We start from the raw sequence: 19,537 nt of genomic DNA, 5'->3' as shown, positions 1-19,537 counted from the left end.
TATTCTTTTTGGAGTTCGCGATCAGACTCAGTGTATCCTTCATACTCCTGCATACCCTCTTGTATGTAACACTGTGCTCTTCTTTCTCTTTCCTCCCGCTGTTCTACACTTAGGGGATCAAGTGGCTCTCTGGGGTCTTCTTCCACGTCACTGAGGTAACTTATATATCCAACTTCATCATCCTCATCATCCTCAGTGGGCTGCTCCTCCAACATATTGTCTTCTGTGAGTAGTTCATCTGCTCTCTCATTGTTTTCAGCCTCATTTAGCTGTTGGAGCTCCCTTAAATCTCTCTCTTCCTCTTCGTCTAGTCTCTGAAGAATGTTCTTTTTGTCTCTACACCATACTTCGATAAAGTTGTGTGTGTAAAGGGACTCATGAAGGGCATTTTGAACATTGTGGAACCATGCTGGAGATGCCTTTGGGTCTCTCCTTTTCGTACGTACCTCATTCCAGGATTTGAGTGACGAATCCTCGTCTAGAGTTTGCTCAGCATAATATATTCCTCTTGCTGCTAATTCCCGCACAGGCTGGTCATCCACAATGCCATGAAGCATGTCTGCTATATTGAGAGCATTTCCAGGGAGCCCAAAATCGTTTGCTAGTTGCAAGTCAAACTTCACTTGTCGATCGGCCATTAGTTTACAGACACTTGATGCGAAGTTGTGTTTGTATGCTTTTATTTTGTGCGGCTCTGCAGTTGGGAGCTTGCTCGTCCTAAAGCGCTTCTGGAGGGCAATGAGACGTGCTCTACAGATACGTCCCATCAAGCCATTGTCATTTAGGCGTAGGAATAGGGTTGATATCTGCTCCTCTGTCTGTGCGTCTTCTAAGTTTTTAATTGCATAGAATCTAGGGTGATGCATTATGCTGTTGGGTGTGGTTGACGGCATACGTGCTTTGCTCTTACATAGCTTCATATACTTACCTGTCATTCGTCTCACAAAAGAAGGAGGAAGTATCTGTGCCGAAATCCTATAAAGCACCTTGGGTATGAGGACGTTATTGATGAGATATGCTGTCTGTTTGTCGGTTACTGCTTTTGAGGAGAGAATACTACACATTGTTTTTTTTTTTTTTTTTTTTTTTTTTTTTTTTTGATAACAAGGACCCACGAGGTCTATTCTCTTGTTAATCTTGTCTGTCTTTTCCTGATTTTGTGTCTATCTTTTTACCCATTAACCAAAGATATACAATAACTGCATATCACGTGACTCCACTTTCAGAAAAGGATATATAAATGTGATCGCTCGAAATTTTTCAACAACCTCGAGCGAATCGGGGATCCAGCTTGCTTACATGAGTTTAGCACGCCAAAGGGGATCTAGCTCAAATGGTAGAGCGCTCGCTTAGCATGCGAGAGGCACTGGGATCGATGCCCAGGTTCTCCAATTCTTTTGCCTTAAGAAACTTTTTATACAACTGCATACGCTCATTTTCGGATTAATCTATTTGGCAGCCTAGTTGCTAAATATGAAAAAAGATATTTGCACGGGCCCGTACACCTCTTATTTGCACGGGGGTCGTACAAATATTTAAAAAATCTATTTGCACTGCCCCGTACACACCTTATTTACACCGCTCCCCCGTGCAAATAAAAAAAAATTATTTGCACGGGGGGTCTTTTTTTTTATTTGTACGGGGTCTTTATTTTAGCCCTAAACACCATAACCAGGAAGCCTTCCATGACACAGGCTTAGATCTAGAGCCGCTGCCTAAGCATCAAATACTGACCAGAATATCTTATCAAGTTCGTATGTAGCTCAGAGTAGATGTTGGCATTCTTTATGCGACTGGGACTAAATACAGAATTACAAATGATTTATCTATAGTTGAAATATACTATGCAGCTTTACTTTGCACTTTTGTTGGTTGCATTGTTATGGTTCCCCGATGCTTTCTTTCATTTAACGCGTGCATACATCTTAGGTATTTCCGCACACTATTAAGCACACAACGATGAATTCAGTTATTAGGAATCTCTAACGTGTAGTTTGTGTCGGTAGATGTACAAACAATCATACAATCATACTCATTTCTACGATGTATAGCGTGCCGTGTTACTACCTACTCTCTTTCTTTTCCCTTTCTGTTTATCAAATTCATCAAAATACAATGGGTAGACCTCAGCTTATTTTGTGGAATATCTATCTTCTTACCCGATATTACTTGTCTTTTGATAGTTGGTGACAGTTCGCACTCAAAGCCGAACGTGCACAATCACCTATATCTCTATATCTTAGTGACTAAAATACTTTAATAGCATAACCGTGGCTAATAGTGATAGAAAAGAGACATAAATATTCTTTTCTGTTATTGAAATATGCCAGGGTCATAATAAGTAGCGAGAACGAAAGAAAGATGTCTTTATTATGATCCAGGGATCTTCGTTAAATAAAAAGGGTAAAAACCTTAGCTATAGTAAAAACCCATATAAATGACTGCTAATCGCAACAATCCTTAGTTTTGTCTCATTACATTCCAAGTTTATTATCATAGCCAACTTACCTTGGTTCGTCTTTAGCACGCAGTATTGCATACTCAGCAGCACATGTAGATGCTCACTGCGTCTAAAGGACCAGCTTCATATTGTACAATCACTTGAAATGGTAATGAAGAGAAGCACTGTCTTCAATCTTATTTCTTGCCGTTTCCCTCAGCCTGTACTGCCCAAAAACTTCAGTGATTATCCACATTGCCTCATTAATAAAAGGGTAAATTTATTGAACTTTAGCTCCATATTACATACATAGTAAGTTATATCAATTAGGTTAAAACATTGCACCAACTAAGAAGGAGGACAAAGAGAGGGTTCTTGTCTGCCCCACGTGAGTGGTAATTTAAATCATCGTATACGCTATATGGGTCTAATGGTAGTATTTTTGTATGTCACAAATGAGCTGTTTGGCAGCTCCCACGGCGCTGCAACTTCCACCAGTAATAATTCCAGACTCCTCTCTACTCTAGACTCACCTCCACTTATTTATATAAAGCCAGAATCATGTAGTCTGTAGGATACACGTTGCTGCTTGTAGATGAAAAAGAGACCCCGTGCAAATAAAAAAAGACCCCCCGTGCAAATAACTTTTTTTTATTTGTACGGGGGGAGCAGTGTAAATAGAGTGTGTACGGGGCAGTGCAAATAATTTTTTTTATAAGTAAAAATTTATTTGCACGGGGGCCGTACAAATAAGGGGTGTACGGGCCCGTGCAAATAACTTCATCCTTAATATTTTACCTCATTACGTTATTTTATTAGTATTTGACAAAGTGCATCAAAACTCATAGTCACCACTCATGCTAAGTAACTCCATCTCTCGCTCCAATGTTCTGGGACGTGGCTCAAAGGAGTGTCCGAAATGGCTATGACCATGACTATGATTATGAGTCAGGGCACCTTGCCTTATAGCTGATTGAGCCAGTTGTTGCTGATAGTATTGGTGATGGTGCTGCTGTTGTTGTTGCTGATAACGAGTTTGATATTCATGCTGTAGACTCAATTCATGATGTTGCTGGTGTTGCTGGCGCTGAAGTAGCTGTTGTGCTTGTTCTTCTAAACTTTGGCTTGTACCGTTCATGTATACTCGAGAAGGTACGTGGAGCCCATCTGAGGTGTAGATACTGCCTGAAATTTGATGATGTTCATTTGGAGATGAAGAGGAACCCGAGGATGCTCCCGATGGTGATGTCCCTACCGTACTTGATGTCAAACAAAATCCATGACCATTGATTGAACCATTAGAGGTGGCCCCTAAACTTGAATCATGGCTGGGCAGTACCTTTAATGAATTACCATTCATATTCATCGTACATGGTGATCCGTCCAGATAACGTTGCTCTCGGTGGGCCCCATTAGCGCTATTCCCGTCCATGGGTCGATAGGTATCTGCAAGATATCCATTACTTCGCAACCATTGTTCCACATCTTTACAATCCCTTTCTAACCACAGAATATTCATCCGGATACCTTCCAGGCACGTTGCTAGGATACGTTCGTAAGCGCTAGTGTCCTTATTAGCAAAGAATGCCTGTACTTCCCGATATCTTTCTATTGTCGAAAATGACTCGATACTTAGCACAACAAAGTAGTCGAGAAACCCAATGTCGTCACAATGACGTTCGTACAAGACATCCCAATGTTGCCGCATAAAGTTCCATAGTTCTGCGCGACCAACGACAGATGATCTTAACGTGGCGATTGCGCTCAAAATATCCTGTGTTCGAACTTCTGTTGATATTGCAAACGCTAAAGTCTTATGAACAAGTTCTAGTGTGCTACCGTAACCAAGGGATGAGAGCGCAACCACCTTTTCTGCAGGTACAAAGGTTTCACGGTAATAATTGACGATATCCTCATATTCTTCTACGCCTTGTGTAGTCCTCATGACAATTTCAAATACAGGGAACCGGAGGTCTGGCGGAATGGCGCTCATATTCTTCTCCTTCATGAATGACTTAAACCGTCTTCTAGCTTCTGCCACAATTCTAAAGAGCATAAACGGACAAACAGGCGTTGAGCACAATGTTATGGTGACTTTTTTTTTTTTTTTTTTTCTATTTCTTTTGAATGCATGTCAGAAATGATATCAAAAACATACTCTGGATCACCAGCACGTCCCGCAAAACGAATGGCGACCGCTCGAAGGTTACCAGTTGAGGGATCCTCCCCTTCAGGGAAATCCCATCCCAAGCGCTTGACGATCTTAGTGAACAGACGTCTTTGAACTTCCTTCAGTGCATCCATGATCGGTTCTGGCTGTTCAAGCCAAACGGATAGAAGCTCCTGTAGTCTAAGTGATACTTCTGTCCATACCCTATAGCAATAAAAAAGAAATTATATAAATGGTACGTCCTTCTAGGAATGAAAGATGAAAAAAAAAAAAAAAAAAAAAAAGAAAAAAAAAGGGCATGATGAACAGGCTTAAATCACCTATGAAACTTACATGTAGCTCTGTTCATCCTCAAAGTACTTGAGTAGGGTCAAGAAGCTGCTTGTAGGGGCAATTCCACTAGCTACCAATGCTGCTGCGTCGGTGAGCAAACCAGCTCGATTAGCAGTGTTCAGTTGCCCTGTTCCAAATGCCTGCCCTAACAGGTCAAGAGCTTTGGAAGGATACGAGACTCTATAGAATCCAGTCTGATCCATGTTAAACTTATACCACTGAGTCGTGTCCACCTTTAAAACCATTTCCTTTGTGTCCATCATGATGTTATGGGGAGTTGGGTCGTTGGCTGTTACTAATCCCAAAGGGATGGGCCAAATTAAAGCATTTTCCTCTTCCCTAACATCTCCTGTTGACAAGAACAAGCTCTGTCGTACTAGAATAGTCGTTTCATCGATCTCGATAACCGATAGCACTGGATACTATATTAAATAGCAATTGGAGAGACAAACATTAGATCACACTGTGCATGAGGTTTGAAAGGACCGTGATGCTTTTTAGCGCAAGGCAATACAGTACGAAGCCAGGAAGATGCATGAAACTAACCCCTGTCTGTCTGGTCCATTTACTCATAAATGAAGGGACATCGACCCTGCATTCCTCCGCTAAAGTTTCCCAAAGGTCTTCTGTATTTGCATTATTCCACATATACTTGTGGATGAACTTTCGAACACCAAGCATGAACTGGTCTTGACCCAGCCAGGCACTTAGCATTCTTATCACAGATGCACCTTTCATGTAACTGACTTCATCAAATATTTGTGTGATATCAGATGGGTTGACAACTCCGACTTCAACAGGATGGGAGGTACGAAGAGAATCGTGCTTCAGTACCTCTTGGATACTTTTCACAAATTCAGACCAAATATCCCATGTTGGAAACAATTCATCCAGAACGATGTAAGCTAAATAAGTAGCAAATCCTTCAAATAACCATAGATCTGACCACCACTCCATTGTAACCAAATTGCCGAGCCACTATTTATCATACGGGGTTAGGAAGATGGGTTAGACTTGAGACTTTCCTCTTCATAGTTAGGATTAGTTCTTCAATGATATTATCATGGCTATTACCTGATGTGCAATCTCATGAACTACTGTGGCAGCTATCTCATGTTTACGATCTTGGGAGCCATATTCTTCGATTAAAAGTGCATATGTTCGGAAAGTAATTAATCCCCAATTTTCCATCGCTCCTGGCGCGAAATCAGGTACTGCCACCAAGTCCAGCTTGGGTAGCGAATAAGGTATATCAAACAAGCGAGAAAAGTATTCGAGCGACTAGATGGCATGGTATACACATCATAGTACGTATGAGGGCCACATTTTAGACATTTTCCGTAAAGGCTAAACAAATAGAGTCTAGCATTGTAATGTACCTTTATGGCGAGGTCTAAAGAATAGCGACCTTGATCAGCAAGCCCAACAGGGGCATAGACACGACAACGAATCTGTTCTCCACTAGGGTTCATTGAGGCATATGCTTCAATGTAATCAAGATCGCCAATCACCCAGGCTAACAGCTAGAACGACAAGTCATTCCCAAAAATTAAAAAGAGAACATCAAAATTTGCAATGCTTTTGCTTAATCTCTTTCAAGACCATAGCCATGTGGTATACACCCTTGAAGATAACGTACATAGGTGGACATGATGGGGGTTTTCATAAACGTGACTTCCTGCATCCCATTTTCAAGAATTGTTCTCGATTGTATGCTCATGTTCGATAGACACGTCATCCCTTGAGGAGCCACGAGCGTCAATGAGAACGTTGCCTTGATAGCAGGCTAGATATTACAACATTATAATAACAGAAAAGCATTTCAGTAAACGAACTATACTGAAGGTATACGACGCTTTATTTTTCAAGGGTGTTACCTCATCCCAACAAGGAAAAGCTCTCCTTGCGTGCGTCGATTGGAACTGGGTCGTTGTCAATTGGCTGAAAGATAAGTGGCAACAAAGAGATAGTTAGTAGAGCAAGCATTATATTGGTTGATTGTTGTTCACACAAAAGAAAAAAAGGACCACAAACATTTGAGAGCAATCCGATAAACTGCTTTGCCCAACAATAACTGCAACTGATGGGAACAAACAAAGGGCTGCCATGTGACGAGATATCATAGGAAAAAAAAAAAAAAAAAAAAAAAGACTTACTGGACATGATTATCTGCATCTGTATAGACTGATCGGTAAAAACCATTGAGTTTATCGTTGACTAGACCAATGTATGTGACGTCGAGGATCCATGAGGATCCTACATCAAGGATCTGCGGAAATTCAAGTGTGATGGTTTCTTCTTCAACATTATAGCTTACGCTTGTTGCCGTGATACTATTGAGTGATCAGGAATGGATTTTAGAAGCATGTTATAGAGAAGTTTGGGTATTATGAAAAATGGCATTAAAGTCAACAAGTATAAAAAAAACGTCGAGGATTAAAATCATTTCGTGACAAGTTACACACAAAGCGGGTGAATGCGTGTTTGCATGTAATCTAGATCTATGCTTATCCACTATCCCATCAATTTTCTTCTCGTCACCCAACATGCAGCTTTCATTTTGCATTTCATGTTTCAAAGAAAGATGAAGCCTGAAGTTGGCAGGAACAAAGATTTTCAAGAGCAATCATAATTCCAATATCTTTATACACTGCTGTATGTGGAATTTACACAGGAAAAGAATATCTATGCTTTTATCTTATTACCTGATTCCTCTGAGATGGTCTCTTGCATTGGCAGTCTGAATGTTGAGCTCTTTTGAATTCAAGGTGATGCCAAATGTTGGTTCAGCAATACATATTCTATATTATTAAACAATCATACAACACATTAGAAATTATTATCGTGAGAGCGAATAGTGTGCAAGCAAACATCTCTGGTTCCAATCGGCCACGTGTCGTCTGCCCCATTCCACACTTTTTTAGTCATTCATGTCACAGATCTGTTCTTCCATAAGGCTGGTGCTGCTACAACGGAGGGTGTAACCATAGTTCAAAACTTCCCAGAAGTGCATAGAACATAGAAAGAGGATCGGAGAGCTCCGGGATGAAATAAAATTCAAAGACAAAGCTTATTGCAAGCAACAGTTGCTGACAGCCTTGCGTGCATGCAATGTCACGACAGAAGGAAAAAAAGCGATTAGGGAGAGAGACATTAAAATAAATCTTACTCAATGGAGCATTCGCCGAGGAATGAATAATTGACTGGACAGGGTACGATCTTTATGTTGTAGTGAGTAGGTAGAATGGATCGTTGTAATGTCAAACTTGGTCTCTTGGGTAGGGTCATGTTGAAGACAATGGACGTGTAAACGGAATCGGATCAGTATATGAATGAGTGAGACCAACTGAAATGAATTGAATCCTAGGATAGCAGTGTAACAACAGTTGGTGATAGGCAGTCGGATAAACTGTACGGGTATGTGAGGGTGAAGTACAATCAATGCTAGGTAGCCAAGAGCGATTAAAGTAGTGAGATAGAATGGGGGTGCTGATGATCACTGCGTTAGGCTGGATCAGGGACTAGAGACTAGTGGGAGAGATGGGAGAAAGGAAGCAAAAAAAGAAAAAGAAAAAAAAAAAAAAGTAAAAGGTGAAGGAGCAAGTATCAGTGATGACAAAGTACAAGAGAGTAAAGACCAATAGCGTATTAGGCGTTATTATTGATTCGAGGTAGAGCAATTGAAAAAGAAAAATAAAGAAGTGGAGGAGTAAGAGAATGGGATTTGCAGATGATTCTAGCCCAAGAAAAGTAACACACACTTAAACACTCCGCAATGAGATTAGAAATGGTAACTGAAAACTGAAAGGGTTGACAAAAGAAACTTTGGCCGTTGGGCAAAATGTAGTGTGTAGCCAAGGAGCAGAATGGAATTAGCTGGCGGAGCTGGGAGAAAATGAAAAAAAAAAAAAAAAAAAAAAAAAAAAATGAAAGGAAAGAAGAGCGGAAGTGAAGAAGAATCGCGGGGGAATAAAATGCAACACAGCCAGGGAGCAAGGAAGGAGAAGAAATGAAAAAGGATAAGGAATTGAAGTAAAGGAAGGAGAAGAGAAGACAAAAGAGGAAAAGAGAGAGAAAAGAGATAGAGGAAGGAAGAGACAGCATGCGGCGTGCCTCAGTCGATCGACCTTTTGTGACATGTGTGTTTTTATGTGTAAGCTGGGATCCACACTCACATGCTGATGTATCCTATTCAATAATATTTCTCCCTTCCCTTTCCCCTTCCCCCAACTTCCTGGGAAGATGGAAGGGCAAGCAAGAGCATCAAAAATATACTTGTCACTTTCCGATACAAAATAAAAAGCCAATAGAAGCAATGGGAAGACACTTGCTTTTCCCATAGGCTTTGGTACACTCACTTACTCCGCTCGTTCATAATGGACCCTCTTCACAAATTACTACCTTTTATCTCGACAGCCTACTGTCCATACTGTTTATCATCCTTTGAGCGTACTTCTGGCCTGTGCAATAACATATGCAGGTAGTCGCGATAAATAGACAAATAGGACAGATAGATCCTCTGATATCATTTCATATACTTCTATCGCTGTGCTCGTGTTACAATGCATAATATGTTTTCTCTTATGATCGCGATGTCATATAAATATCAAACAAATGCTTCCTGGTAATAATACATTTGATACTTTCTGGAATAGTCTGTCCCGCGCTTTTCAACGTCCAATTGTTGCTCCCAACTCAAGAGAGGGAGAACAGAGCGAGGAGCGCATGGTCCTGGTTCATTGTTGGATATTAATGTTATGACCGGCTTTTCCCTATGCCTCACCTTTCCTCCTTCTTACCTGTCTTTGCTTCCAATGTCATTCTGGTTACATCATGGCCTCTTACTGTCATGTATCTTGTGTCTATCTATTTTTTTTTCCCCTCCTTCTTCAATGAACTCACTAACCGACTAATCGTCAAAGCCGATTCAAACAGTATTAAATAATAGTTTGTGTCTTATCGATGAGTTTGGTCGTACAGGCCTGTTTTGGTTATGGCGGGTGTTCGGTGCCTGTTGTATTTCCCTATCTGCCTGGACTTAGCAGTAATTAACAGAATTGTTTGGTTTCTCTTGAATGACCGCCATCCAAAAGAACTAGTTAGAATCACCAGAGTTCACTGCATCGTTCAAAACAATAAAATTCGACCGGTAGTTAGCCGGCTCTCAAAATGTGATGCAAAAATAACGCCTTAAGACACCTCAATAGAATTACAGTAGCTACTGAGACGCAGAATAGGTATTCTCGTCTCTTATGTGTACTAGAAGATGCAGCGCTAGTTCCCTGAGATAAGCTTTTTGAAGTTACGCCAGTTATCAGTAAATACATGCATAGTCCCGCTTTTCACATATTCCCAGCACTCTCTCGATCCAAGGGCTGTAACATAGCCATCCTTGGGGAAGTGCAGGACTATGTCAAAAGTATTGTTCAAGGAGCACAGGGTAGTCAATAGCATGTGGTAGTGTTCAGATGTTGATACAAGTTCATATGTAGCCCGGACAGTCGCCTCTATCCAGATTGTTTTTCATTTTCCCATGAGCTCACCCACACAATGCATACACAAACGTATATAAATATAGAGAGCAGATAATGAAGTATTCGACGCATACAGCGCATGCTCTGGCTATGAAGGAAAAGACACCATCCGCATACACTGTTCCAGTTTGCATGATTACTTGATCCCTCCATATCATATCTTTCCGTGAATATCCTCACCTTAGTTTTCATAAACTCGCACATTCGACTAATAAAGGAAATCCTGTGCTCGGGAGGAAATGACTCTGTGCCCACGCATGAATAGAAAAAACAAGCATACTCCATATACAGCTATGCTACGGCCAGCTACGCCGACCGTTCCCAGAGTTTACAAGCCAATGGAAGCTGAGTCTAGGCCTTTGAAGAAGTGAGATAATAAAATAAGAAAAGACAGAATATATAATATCCACATCATTCTTTTGTAGGCACTGTGTTAGATTGAGATTGAGGGTATATTTAATACCATTTGAATTCAATAGTTTATCTATGAAAAGTAGAGTAAGCGAACAATGGAGCCCAGCCCAGAGGTAGTTTTATTTCTGTACAAGCTATCAGTAGCAACGTACTCCCAAAAAAAGGGTAGTTATCGAAATCATGCAATTAACAGCCAGAGGGAATAAAGCAACATATTCATACGCGAATTAATTTTTTCTTTTTTTTTGATGGTGGCAAAAAAAAAAAAAAGGTAAAAGCCGCCACCCATCATTTGCCACCAAATAAATGTTTTATTCCTTCAATCTCCAAGCAGCATTTCATTACCTTTGTCCCATACATTCTTTCTCTCCTTCTTTCTTTCCTCTCTCTCTCTCTCTTTCTCTCTCTCTCTTCTGCAACTTCCTAGATTTACATTTGCTTGCAATAAAGCCATTATTCTTCTGCGAAATTCCTGCACACTCATTTCTCATTCATACAATCAATCAAACACGATGAAACTCAGAGCGACATTGCAGAGGGACCTTTTGTTCTTTAGTATGAGTTTTATATCACCTCCACTATCTGTTTCCTCGTTAATTATAAACAATTATATTAAACAATGCTCTATATACCTGTACAAATCCGTATACTACGCTAGAAATTGCTCAAGCAGTGGAGAAAATCGGCAGGTCATGCTTTATCAAGTTCACGTCTGATTATGTGGCATTTGGTGCCATCCACAGTCTAACTGACAATGATTCAACAGGGGGAGGTGGATTAATCCAATGTTGGTCGTAAGATTGAGAACAATATCTCTTTTTTTTTCTTTTTTTTTATATTTTTTTCAATGCTTTATACTATCCTTGTTAAGTATAAACACGTTAACTCTTTCTTAATATCATCCTATATGCTAGGCGTCTCTCAAAGGTATGATTGCAATAGCAATAGCAATAAAAATAATAGTAATGAAAAGCGGCAGTTCCATGTTGTCTCCGTAGGATAGACGCCATTACAGAAAAGGCATTGAGCGGCTGACGTTAGTAAGCTTTCACCCACACAAATTTGACAGGAAAGTCTTTTTTATGAATACAGGATCGAGTCCAACGCGAACAATGAGATCTATCTCGAGATGAAAGCCGAAGATCTATTGCTGGCAATGAGGTCCAGCAATAATGCGACTGCTATTGTGATGCGCATGTCAGGGCGGTCAACTGATGCTTATCTCACTTTTTCCATCACTTCTGAGGATCACCATGGAAATTCACGAGCTATTACACAGAATGTTCCTATCATAAACATTTTGAGTATGAATCAGGTCATTAATACGCCAGTCTTCAATGAGCCTATGGTCCCCGCTCCCGAAGTACATATCATGTTACCGCAGCTGGATCGACTACGCCACGTTACTGCCAGCTACAAGAATTTAGCAGACCATATGGTCATCTCCGCGAACCTCCAGGGTGAGATGGTATTTACAACGTCAGATGGGGTACAACAATTTTACCACAATAGTTATTACAAGTCTGGACGACCAGAACGAGGACAGGACCAAAGGTCGGGAAGTGACCTGGAGAATAATGATGAAGGTGGGGCTGAAGAAGAACCTGTCACTACTAGGTATGGTATGGCCGAGAAGGCCCATGTCGAGACCAGGTTTACAAATTTGCACAACCCGACCATGCTGGTTGGAGATGATGATCATCCCCAATTGGATAGACAACGTATAAGGCCAAAAGAGTTCGCGAGCGTGTTGGTTAGAGTGGCGGACATGCAGAAGGTCTTACAGAGCCACTATGTGAAGCCTTCGAACGTGATTTGCAGTAAGTATATACTATGATTTTGATTGTCAGCTTGCTCGAAAGTAATCTATAACCGAGTAAATGACTGCTAATTTGTTGGTTTTAACATTGAACACAATATAGGTATCGTCCCAAACCATTCCATCCTATTTTATGTCTACATTAAGGACGATACCCAGAATACAACATTGACATATTTCATTCCAGAGAACAGCCTTTGAGTAATTAAGTAGTTGCCTCAATCCGATAATAATAAAAGTCATGTTAGGAGCCGAAGGCATTATTCTTAACTCAACGTTTGTGACAACAGCCACGCGTCCGATCTCTTATGAGGGCACAAAGGCATTTAATCCTGGCATAGGTGCCGTTATGGCGCTAAACCGGACTGCTTGAGGCACGAGTATTTGTTTGGCCCATAATGCCTCTTTCCCTATGTTAGATGCTTGGGACCCCCTTTTCTTTTGCTCTTTCACCTATCCATCTTTCTTCTAAGTTAAGGCATATCGAGCGAGGCTTGTTCCATGCCTGTCAACTAATAGTGATTGAAAACAGCCAAGCCGAAAGATGATGATTGATAACCATTTCAGAAACCAACAGCATCATTCTTTCCCCCATAGACACGTCTTTTTTTTTTTTATTTTTCACTTTCGCAGATATATAGGATATATGCTGCCTTGAATTGCTATCCAACATCTATGATGTGGTGGCTTTGTAGAAAGTCAATGTCTTTTTATTGTTTTTATGTCTATTCATTATTAAAACAAGATCACTAATAACTTTATCAATTCGCCACAATCAGCTGCACATAGAGGGAATGACCGACGTAAAACAAATGTATAGCATAGAAGGAAGAATTTTCATTGCAGCCAGTCATATAAGATTGACCTGCTTCTGAGGAAACGGACATGTCAAGGTCCAATTAGATCTTCTTTTGGGCGAACCCGGTCTATTGGTTTAATTTCTTGGTCATGAATAAAAACATTTTTTGAAATTGACAAAAGTAGTTAGATGAGCAGCGAAGGCTAAATAAGCCATTCAGGAACAGGATTGATTGCCATATTTGACATACCAAAATTTCGGATAATCCAGGAGTGAACAATCGTCGCAGTGTGTGGCTCCCCATTTGGTAAAATCTTGGAGGGTGAAGATATAAAATGGTTTCATGTTCAGGCACCGAATGAAAAAAACCACGTTGTAGTGCATGAGGTCTAGGCTTGGACAATAGGTTTGTGTACCATTCTCTGATTCCCGGACTACATGTATATACTACGCCTACAAGTCGCGGATATGGCAATAAACAGACTGTATTTAAATTAATTATCGATGCATGAGCAATGTTCCGAATTAATCAGGAGAGGTAGAGACAACAAACAGTAGAACAAAAGAACAACAGTTCTGTGTGTGTGTGTGTGTGTTTTTTTTTTTTTTTAATAGAAGATGAAGGCTATTCAGTTTTTGGCATAAAATGTCCAACCCAATTCCCAGTCTATCCTTATGTATATTATCTACATTTGATTGTTGATATTTGTCTGAAGATCGTCGTCATTTTTTTTTTTTCCTCACCCACAGCAATGATGTGATGTCTGTGGTTCAGATTTGACTAATGCAAGGAAGATATGGAGATATGCAATCGTTACAGCTTTGTCGTCATTTTCTCCTCTGATTTTTTGTCCTTGGCCTGCCATGTGTTGTATTGCATTTATTACATTTATTTTGAGAGATGATTTTCCATACCGGAGAGAAGGGTGAGAGAGAGAGAGATGGGAGGGGGATGTTAGGAAAGGAGGCGATGTTGTCGATTGGAAACGAAATAAGATTTGAGTTGTTTGTAAATGATAAAAGATTAATATTTTTTTACCCCTGTCCAGTCTGTTTCATATTCATTTCACGATCACTGCCATTGGAGTGTTTTCGACACACATTTGCAATAATAATTTGGTTTGGCTTTGTGGCCGTCGATGTGGACATACAAATGAACATGGGCATTTTTGTAGGATAGGAGGATAGGAGGATAGGAGAATGGGTCATTGAACATTATGGTCATTACATGTGCAGCAGAAGAGCAGAGGGAAGATAATATAAACAATGCTCTCTGTTAATATGTTTACAAGTCTGCTATCTGCTTGCCTCACCATCCGCTTTTACATGAAAAATAAATAAATAAATAATATAGATATTTATTAATCACATCTTTTGAATACTGTAATGTACATGTATGAATGCTTGACTGAGTTAAACAGAGCATAGTAAGCATCTCTCTAAAACAGCCTGCAAGTGTTGTGGGAATGTCATCGGCCCTCCAAACAAGTAATGTATAAACTATGCTTGAAGAGATTGAAGGAGAGAGAGAGAGAGAGAGGCGAATAGTCTTATGATATGATTACATTATCCATTCTATTTTTCTTAAACCCCCTACTCTCCACTCCAAGTAATAAACACACTAACCAGCCAACCTGTAATATTCATTTGTTTTGTAGACAGGAACAGGTGAACTCATCTATCCCTTGACGCCCACCACGCCTTGAAGTATTTACTACGACATATTTCTGCCTTTATTTTTTACAGTAGATCGCCTTTGATTGATTGATTGATTGATTGATCTTTTTTTTCTGTGCTGCCTGCATGGTTGTTGTATCCATAAAAGCATGCCGATGCCCCTCGTTCCTCAAGAGGAACGATTTTTCTCCTTTTCTCTTTTTATCCTCTTTAGACCCGATTGCACATTCTCTTTAATATTCACGGATTAACGATTTTTCAGGCCCTTTTACTTCACTTTCCTCCTCTTGACCTTTTCCTTTCACTCCTTCCACTCCTTCCGCTCCTCTTCTCCAACGCTCTTTCATCTCTCTTTCTGGCTTCCAAACACCTGCAACTTTGTTATACACATCCACAAACGTTACCCTAACCACCTCCTTCATCTTGCTTTCTCCTCCTCCTCCTTTTTTTTATTTCTCCTGCATCTATAATTTCTCTTTCCTTCAACCACTGTGTAATCACACATACAAAAAAACTGTCCAGATCCTGTTCTTTTTTTTTTTTTTTTTTTTATTTTTTATTTTTTATTTTTTTTTCCGTATCGTTCTTTCCAATACATGCAACGTTTCTGTACAGCCTCTTTTTCAATTTCATCCAAGTAGTAAGATTACAAGTGATCTATTAACTGTTGTGGTTGTTGCTCGCTGTTTCTTGTTATCACAAACATAAACATGCGTTCGTCATATTCTTCATCATGTTTAAGGTGTGTCTCATCCCACTCCTTGACTCTTCCAAACCCCTCCTCCTCTACATCATTATCAACAAAAGCATCAACAACACCAGCAATACCAGAACAACGCATTTCCTCGAATCTTTCTTCTTCTTCCTCCACAAACGCTCACAGCCTCCGTCACACACAACATCGGCTTCATCTCTTTCTTTTTATTGCCTTCAGTCTGTGCTTGTCTCTGTGTGTTTCACCTGTGGAATCATCTGTCACATCCCAAATTCATTCCCCCACATCTGAATCCATTCCAGCCATTGTCATTCCCGATTCCACCTCCGTCAAGTCCTTCGAGCGTCTCTCTCCAAATCATTTGGTTGTGCCAGCCTTGGTTCCTGAGGGAATTGACACTGGTGCGACTCGAGAGCAATCTCTGGAACGCCTTGCTGCTGCTCCTCTTGCTGCACCCTCTGCTGAGGCAACTTCTATAAAACCATCCGCCACATCGAAATCAGGCTCTCGGCCCACTATGTCTTCATCTCCTTCCTCTTCCGTTTCTTCTACTGCTACCTCACCAGTTTCTGCCACTAATACGCCCCTGGCCGATCCTTCGGCGGACACGGCCCTCTTTGGTCGTCCTTCCGTTGTCGGAGCCTTCAATCTGACCTCGGGTATCCTCATCTATAGCGCCTTTATGACCATCTTCATCATCACCATTGGGGCCGCGACTATTAAACGTGCACAGTATCGACAGCGGTTCCGTAGAGCAATTGAGAAGCATAGTGGTGCTCTTGAGACAGGTCGCGTAGCCGCCGGCACTGGTGCCGCTGTTGGCAAGAGAGGAACAGTTAGGGAAGGGAAAGGAGGTAGTGGTGCTAGATCTGGTCCGTCTACTAATAACGGTGCTAGTCGTGGTGGTGGAAGCAGCAGTGGTAATAGGACGATGACTAGCCCCAGAGAAAAGGACGCGCGTGATATAGATCTTTCCAAGCAGACTTCGATCAGCCGTCGGGCGTTGATGGAGGACGTTGGTCCTGGAGGAATGCAACGACAGAACTCTACTCGTCCCCACGATGCTGAACCTAGCAGAACTGGTCGTCAAGATCGAGCTCACGCAGGTTTTATCCCTGGTGCTGGCGCCCGGCCTAGCGAGAATAAAAACCGAAGTGGTGGCGCTTCCAATACTGGTAATGGTGGAAGAACTGGAAAGCCGAATCATCAACGATCTGCATCCAGAGGGGCCAATAACAACTACAGTCGTGGTGGACTAGATCGAACTCTCAGTGAATCAGCAGGTCGCTCACGTGCGACTCGTGAACGACGTGAACTTGAGGATGCCGATGATGATTACTACACTGGAGGGTACTCGTCAGAAACGGGTGCACCTCAGATCCCTCAGCCGACACACCAGCAGGCACGTCCACTCCAGCCAGTCAGGAGAGCTGATTCGAATCGCATGAACGTATCCAATACATCTTCCGCTGCGTCTACATCAACAACGAGAGGTCCTTCTCCCTCTGCCCGTGCAGCAGCAGCAGCAGCAGCCGGAGTAGAGCGATCAGGATCGTCTTCTAGGACAAGGATTGCAACCCAGGGTGCTGTTGGCCGCACTGGATCCAATCACTCTTCACGATCGGCTTCAAGTGCGGGCTCAAACGTAAACTCTCCTATTGAACGAAACAATAGTAATGGTTATGGTCGATACGGTGGACGAGGAGCATCCCCTGTTGCACAGATCGAAATGGACAATTACCCGACACCGATCGCTCGGTCGAACAGCACCAGATTACCAAAGGATAGACGCGGAACTCCTCAGCCCTTTTCACCATCTGGTCTTGGACACGATCAAGGCTATTAAAAAAAGAAAAAAGGAAAAAAACAAAAAAAACAAAAAAAAAAAAACGAACTGACAAGTTTTCGATCATTCCCAAATCATTTTTCACATTAGTTCTCCTTAATCACATTTCTTCATTCATATATCCATAGCAAATAATTATTTTAATATCTAGACATCCAATTTTAACATCTAGACATCCATCCATCTATCTATTTTACACACATACACATACAAAAGAGATGAATCCACACATCTTCCATCTCCACAACGCCTTTTTGTAGATAAATTCAAAGACTGTACGCTTAATATACTATTAATGTGGGTTAATTGATCAAAAGAAAAAGCTTTATTTTTCTTTCGCGCAACGAGTCTTTATAAGTTTAGATCGTTTGTAAAATAAAAAAAAGAAAACTCTTGTCTATCTACACTACAAAGTCGCTTGATCCAAACGGCTACATATATAAATATATATATATATATATATCTTTTCCCTCTTCAGCGTAAGAGTTAAAAATAATTAAGGGAAGTTTGCTTCAAAAAGATTGTAAAGCACGACCTCAATTTCTCCTTTTGGCTTGTAACACAAGAGAATCTTTACTCTCATAGTTATGCAAAGAATGAAAAGGAATAAAAAAAAAACAGGACCCCTGTTCTTCATGAAACGCACAGGCCTCATCGTGGTCCGGGATTAGATTTGCTGCAGTTCACGATCTCTAGTCCTGCGCGTTTCAAAATTTCCCATTATTTAGGATTGCTTCCTCATGATGCTTACGTTCAACGAACTGTTTAAAAAAAAAAAAAAAAAAAAAAAAAACCTATACTCAAGAAGTGGAACGCGTCTTATAAGAACAAAAAAACCAAAAAACCAAATAAATAAATAAATAAATAAAGAGTGCCCCTGACTGCTCAATTGGACTTGGGTTCTGTCCTCAGTACTGGGAACAGTTAATTTTTCGGACCTTTTTTTTTTTTTTGTTTTGTTTTTTTGGAGAAGAGAGTGGAAAGGCGAAGGAGCCGAAAAATAATGCAAAAGGCTTACTTCGGTTTTTTTTTTTTTTTATTTATTTATGTAATTTACGCTCATCTCTCCTTGGACATTCACAGGTGCTGCTCTATACTGCTCTATACTGCTCTATATTGCCCCATTGTAATCACTAGAAACTTGTAAAGGTGCAATCACGGCAGGGTCGATCGTTATATTACAAAGTTTAACGCATCCGTAATAATTAAAAACCTGGCCCGTGTACTCCCAAATGTCCAATGAAGAGATCCCCCACTTTTTTAATGCTACTTTGCCTAGGAGTTAGCTCTAAACCAGCTTCTTGATTTCATTTACTGCTTTCATGACCTATTTTTTTCTTTCCTTTCCCTTTTTTTTTTTTATTTTTTTTATATATCCATATATTTTTTCTCTTCCTTCAGAGCCACTTATTGTTGTATTTCTGGACAATGCCTTTGTGTCGGCTCAGAACAATGCAAACGAGGTTTGAACGCTTTGATGTTATTATTTATTTATTTTTCTTCCCGCAAAGATGAAGCATTGACTAATGTAGGATCTGTGCTTATTTGGGATTGACCACTCTTTGAAAGCATCTCAATTGTCAAACCTTCTTCCTTTCCTTCTTTCTTTCTTTCTTTCTTTTTTTTTTTCCTCATCCTCCGTCCATTTTGTGTCCTTTTATCCTTCTGTCCATTTGTTCTTCCTTTCCTATTTGTTCGTCGATTATTGATTTTCTACGATCTTTTTTTTTTTTTTTTTTTTTTTAAAAAAAAAAAAAAACTTTGTGGAAATAATCTTCATATCTTCAACT

The 19,537-nt window shown here is 40.5% G+C and overlaps 3 protein-coding genes and 1 non-coding gene across 4 annotated transcripts; 3 read left to right on the top strand and 1 right to left on the bottom strand.

Moving 5' to 3' along the window:
- Positions 1 to 1,318: 1,318 nt before the first annotated feature.
- BCR41DRAFT_t145 lies at positions 1,319 to 1,391 on the top strand. Its single transcript has one exon. It is a non-coding gene; the product is annotated as a tRNA-Ala (tRNA).
- A 1,842-nt stretch (positions 1,392 to 3,233) lies between these two features.
- Positions 3,234 to 8,522, bottom strand: BCR41DRAFT_363529 (peptidase family M1-domain-containing protein). Its single transcript, XM_022025897.1, has 11 exons — positions 8,113 to 8,522; positions 7,649 to 7,744; positions 7,100 to 7,276; positions 6,821 to 6,884; positions 6,583 to 6,729; positions 6,323 to 6,466; positions 6,018 to 6,224; positions 5,490 to 5,921; positions 4,944 to 5,365; positions 4,599 to 4,814; positions 3,234 to 4,485 (listed from the first exon to the last, which is right to left on the bottom strand). Exons 1-11 carry the CDS (start codon positions 8,229 to 8,231, stop codon positions 3,276 to 3,278), a joined length of 3,234 nt encoding a protein of 1,077 aa, XP_021876164.1. The 5' UTR covers positions 8,232 to 8,522; the 3' UTR covers positions 3,234 to 3,275.
- Positions 8,523 to 11,227: 2,705 nt separating this feature from the next.
- BCR41DRAFT_363527 (checkpoint protein Hus1/Mec3) lies at positions 11,228 to 12,963 on the top strand. Its single transcript, XM_022025896.1, has 5 exons — positions 11,228 to 11,446; positions 11,550 to 11,685; positions 11,806 to 11,818; positions 11,961 to 12,711; positions 12,814 to 12,963. The coding sequence occupies exons 1-5, from the start codon at positions 11,404 to 11,406 to the stop codon at positions 12,909 to 12,911; spliced, it is 1,041 nt and encodes a 346-aa protein (XP_021876163.1). The 5' UTR covers positions 11,228 to 11,403; the 3' UTR covers positions 12,912 to 12,963.
- Positions 12,964 to 15,754: 2,791 nt separating this feature from the next.
- On the top strand, positions 15,755 to 17,790 carry BCR41DRAFT_363525 (hypothetical protein). Its single transcript, XM_022025895.1, has one exon. It carries the CDS (start codon positions 15,897 to 15,899, stop codon positions 17,745 to 17,747), a length of 1,851 nt encoding a protein of 616 aa, XP_021876162.1. The 5' UTR covers positions 15,755 to 15,896; the 3' UTR covers positions 17,748 to 17,790.
- The last annotated feature ends 1,747 nt before the right edge of the window (positions 17,791 to 19,537 follow it).

This window comes from Lobosporangium transversale (assembly GCF_002105155.1).
Source record: "Lobosporangium transversale strain NRRL 3116 chromosome Unknown BCR41scaffold_63, whole genome shotgun sequence".
Lineage (NCBI taxonomy): Eukaryota > Fungi > Mortierellomycota > Mortierellomycetes > Mortierellales > Mortierellaceae > Lobosporangium > Lobosporangium transversale.
The sequence above is the reverse complement of the archived record's forward strand: the minus strand, read 5'-3'. Positions and strand labels throughout refer to the sequence as shown.

Bases quoted from the DNA above. Each gene is read 5' to 3' on its own strand.
- BCR41DRAFT_363529 (XM_022025897.1), bottom strand. From the start codon at position 8,231: ATGACCCTACCCAAGAGACCAAGTTTGACATTACAACGATCCATTCTA. The intron at 7,745-8,112 runs GTAAGATTTATT...TTAATAATATAG, and splicing joins CTCGGCGAATGCTCCATTGA to AATATGTATTGCTGAACCAA. The intron at 7,277-7,648 runs GTAATAAGATAA...ATCACTCAATAG, and splicing joins GACCATCTCAGAGGAATCAG to TATCACGGCAACAAGCGTAA.
- BCR41DRAFT_363527 (XM_022025896.1), top strand. From the start codon at position 11,404: ATGAAACTCAGAGCGACATTGCAGAGGGACCTTTTGTTCTTTA. The intron at 11,447-11,549 runs GTATGAGTTTTA...ATACTACGCTAG, and splicing joins GAGGGACCTTTTGTTCTTTA to AAATTGCTCAAGCAGTGGAG. The intron at 12,712-12,813 runs GTAAGTATATAC...AACACAATATAG, and splicing joins GCCTTCGAACGTGATTTGCA to GTATCGTCCCAAACCATTCC.
- BCR41DRAFT_363525 (XM_022025895.1), top strand. From the start codon at position 15,897: ATGCGTTCGTCATATTCTTCATCATGTTTAAGGTGTGTCTCATCCCAC.